Source organism: Vigna radiata, chromosome 10 (genome assembly GCF_000741045.1).
Source record: "Vigna radiata var. radiata cultivar VC1973A chromosome 10, Vradiata_ver6, whole genome shotgun sequence".
Lineage (NCBI taxonomy): Eukaryota > Viridiplantae > Streptophyta > Magnoliopsida > Fabales > Fabaceae > Vigna > Vigna radiata.
The window spans coordinates 1,651,985-1,654,809 of record NC_028360.1 but is presented as its reverse complement, the minus strand read 5'-3'; the positions used below and the strand labels follow the sequence as shown (position 1 = coordinate 1,654,809).

The following is a 2,825-nucleotide window of genomic DNA, read 5'->3' as shown; positions in this document are numbered from 1 at the left end:
AAAAAAATCTACTTTAATTAAGAAAATAAATTATTTGAAAAAAAAAATCAACTTTACCTAATTCTATATTGATATTCATATATTTCTTTTCCTTTTACTTTTTTTTGAAATACAATCTTTTCTATTTCCTGTGTTTTCTTGTCCTGTGAACATTAAAGATGAAAATTAAAATTGTATTGTATATAGTCGAGTATTCTTGAGTCTTATCATGCTCTCATCTCATAGTAACATAGTATAATGTCTTAATTACTTATACTTAAAACATACCCATTAACCCCATAGTAACATAGTACAATGTCTTAATTACTTATACCTAAAACATACTCATTAACTGCCATTAAGTAGCCCTGGCCGAGTACATGTTGGCCTACCTAAGCTAATGGTGTAAGACCTGAGAAAATAAATCTAAAAATAATTAAATATTCAAAAAGAAGAAAATGTATAAATCTCTTTAAAATTCATTTTTAATTTTTAATTTTAATTTTTAATTTTAATTTTTAATATGTACAAAATCATGTTAAATGTTAAACCACTAAATAAAAATGAAAGTCCATATATTAATTACAATATCAACCCAACCAAGTTTGTCATTTTCAATCCATTTAAAAGAAAGTTTCGGTTCTCAAATAAGTCTACCTCTCCTTTAGTTTCTCTCAATCAAAGAAAATAAAATAAATTAAGTATTTGTATACGTTAAAAATTAATTAAAATCAAATGAAAATCCACCGAATTAAATTACAATGTCAGGTCCACCGAATGAGAATGAAAGTGCATGTATTGGTGTATTGGTATAAGTTACAATGTCAGCCCAATCCAATTTTTCACCTCTCCTTTAATTTCTCTCTAAAAATCAAAAGAACGAAAGAAAACCAAAGAAAATAAATCTATACGTCAAAGTTATATGTTAATCTTTTGGTTTAAACCTCTTTTTGGTCCCTAAGTTATAAGCGGGTGTTCAGTTTAGTCCCCGTTTTTAAAAATGTCAACCTTTGATCCCTACGTTATAAAAAATGTTTAAAATGAGTTCCTGCCTTTAAATATCCACTATCGGAGTTAACTTTTTCTTTCTCTCTTCTGCTCCTCTGAATTTCTCTAAACACTAACAGTTTTTTCTTTTTCTAAATTTCTCTATTTCTCCTTCTTTATGTTTAAATATATATTTTTCTCTCTCCTCACTCAAAACTCACCAGAACACTAGAGCAGCTTCCTCCATGTAACAGTTTCTATTTCTCATACAACATACAGAGATGNTGNTGGGCATGACAATCCCAGATAAATATCCTTCATTTCCTATTAAACAAATCAAATTATATTCACATCAGGTATGTGTGTACATACAGGATAATTGCTATGCAAAGCTGGTAAGCTCTAAATGATACATGATTATATATACAGCAGCACAATAACATAGTCCCACACTATGGAACAGAGCAACAGTTAGTGTTGATTCCTAGCCGCAAATTGTGCTTAACAACTGGCCACCAATTCCACGACAACCACTATTGCTTCGCAGATTTTGGTGTATCTAGCTGACGTATTTTAACTTGGTAAACCTTCTTGGTCTGCTTATCATAAGCTGTTGGCCCCAATGCAGCTTCTTGATTCCTAGTAGGCATGCCATTCGTAGGTTGTGGTTTAGTCATCCATTTTGTAGATGGTATTGAAGGATCCATGTTCTGCACAAACCAGGGTTGTAAATTGGCTATTGGTCTGGAACTTGGAAGCCTTAATGACCTGGGTCTCTCTCTTTCCTCCATCGATAGAGCAGAAAACTCAGTTTTCACATTGTGGAACTGTTCTTCACGTTGTAACCTATCGCGTATCTTAAAATGTTGTCTATCACTATGTCCACCATATTTTGGTGTAGTCATCATGCCATGGTGATTATATTGCCCATTATAACCACTTGCATTCTCACCATAATATTTTCCATATCTAACTAATCGAAGCCTGTTCGTTTTATGATGGAGTGGAGGTTGCTCCAGCATTCCATGGGATGTGTCATTTGATTTAATGTTGAGAATGTTCTTAATAAATCGATGAGTTGCTTCTCCCAGTTGATATCTAACGATGGCTCCAGATACTCGTGGCCTGTGGGATGCATCATATACAGAATGGTTAGGCAAATCAAGTATCTCCAATAGAATAAATGACAGGTTCCATGAGTTGATAAACAAAAATAACTTAAAACCTAATAAAGAAAAACACTAACCACTTCCATGAGCTGACACCCTGATAATAATAGTGACAAATCCAACAAAGGCCTTCCATATATTTCAAGACCTAAAAGACAACTAAAACAATGAGCTGAATTAAAAAGAAAAGGTAGAAATATGTTTGTATGCTTTCCTTTCTAAGTCAGAATGCATATAAATGGACACTGTCAGCATTTAAAAGATTAAATAACATGTGTGGACATTAGATTTGAATATAAAAGCATATCTAACAACTGCAATTTTTTTGCATGATTAGACTTTTGATACCAAACTTTTCAGCATAATATCTTTCCTTGTATCCAGGATCTCCTAATTTAACCTGAAAAAATCAGAATTATTTTAGTTTGAAATTGATAAGCATTTCTAAATTTCTCATTGCATTTGATGGGTCAAACATTGGGCTAGCCTCCCTGTCATAGACATGATTCCCTTAGTGTTTGTTTGGAAAAACCAATAGAATTACTTTTGCATGAATATGTATTGAAACATATCCAAACTTAATTGTAGTTCTGATATTGAAAGCATCCAAGTTTGCAACTAAACTGAGGTATGCTTCATAACAATCACATAACCAGATCAGCCTTCAAAAATGCAAATTAAGTACCGAAA

The 2,825-nt window shown here is 32.2% G+C and overlaps 1 protein-coding gene across 1 annotated transcript; it reads right to left on the bottom strand.

Moving 5' to 3' along the window:
* Positions 1 to 1,334: 1,334 nt before the first annotated feature.
* Positions 1,335 to 2,605, bottom strand: LOC111242685 (5'-3' exoribonuclease 4-like). The gene is made up of 2 exons (XM_022787188.1): positions 2,213 to 2,605; positions 1,335 to 2,091 (listed from the first exon to the last, which is right to left on the bottom strand). The coding sequence occupies exons 1-2, from the start codon at positions 2,269 to 2,271 to the stop codon at positions 1,500 to 1,502; spliced, it is 651 nt and encodes a 216-aa protein (XP_022642909.1). The 5' UTR covers positions 2,272 to 2,605; the 3' UTR covers positions 1,335 to 1,499.
* Between the last annotated feature and the right edge of the window lie 220 nt (positions 2,606 to 2,825).

What these genes read in the sequence shown, in the direction of transcription:
- LOC111242685 (XM_022787188.1), bottom strand. Translation starts at nt 2,271, where the DNA reads ATGGAAGGCCTTTGTTGGATTTGTCACTATTATTATCAGGGTGTCAGC. An exon ending in GGTGTCAGCTCATGGAAGTG is followed by an intron (nt 2,092 to 2,212) that starts GTTAGTGTTTTT and finishes TGCATCCCACAG; the next exon opens with GCCACGAGTATCTGGAGCCA.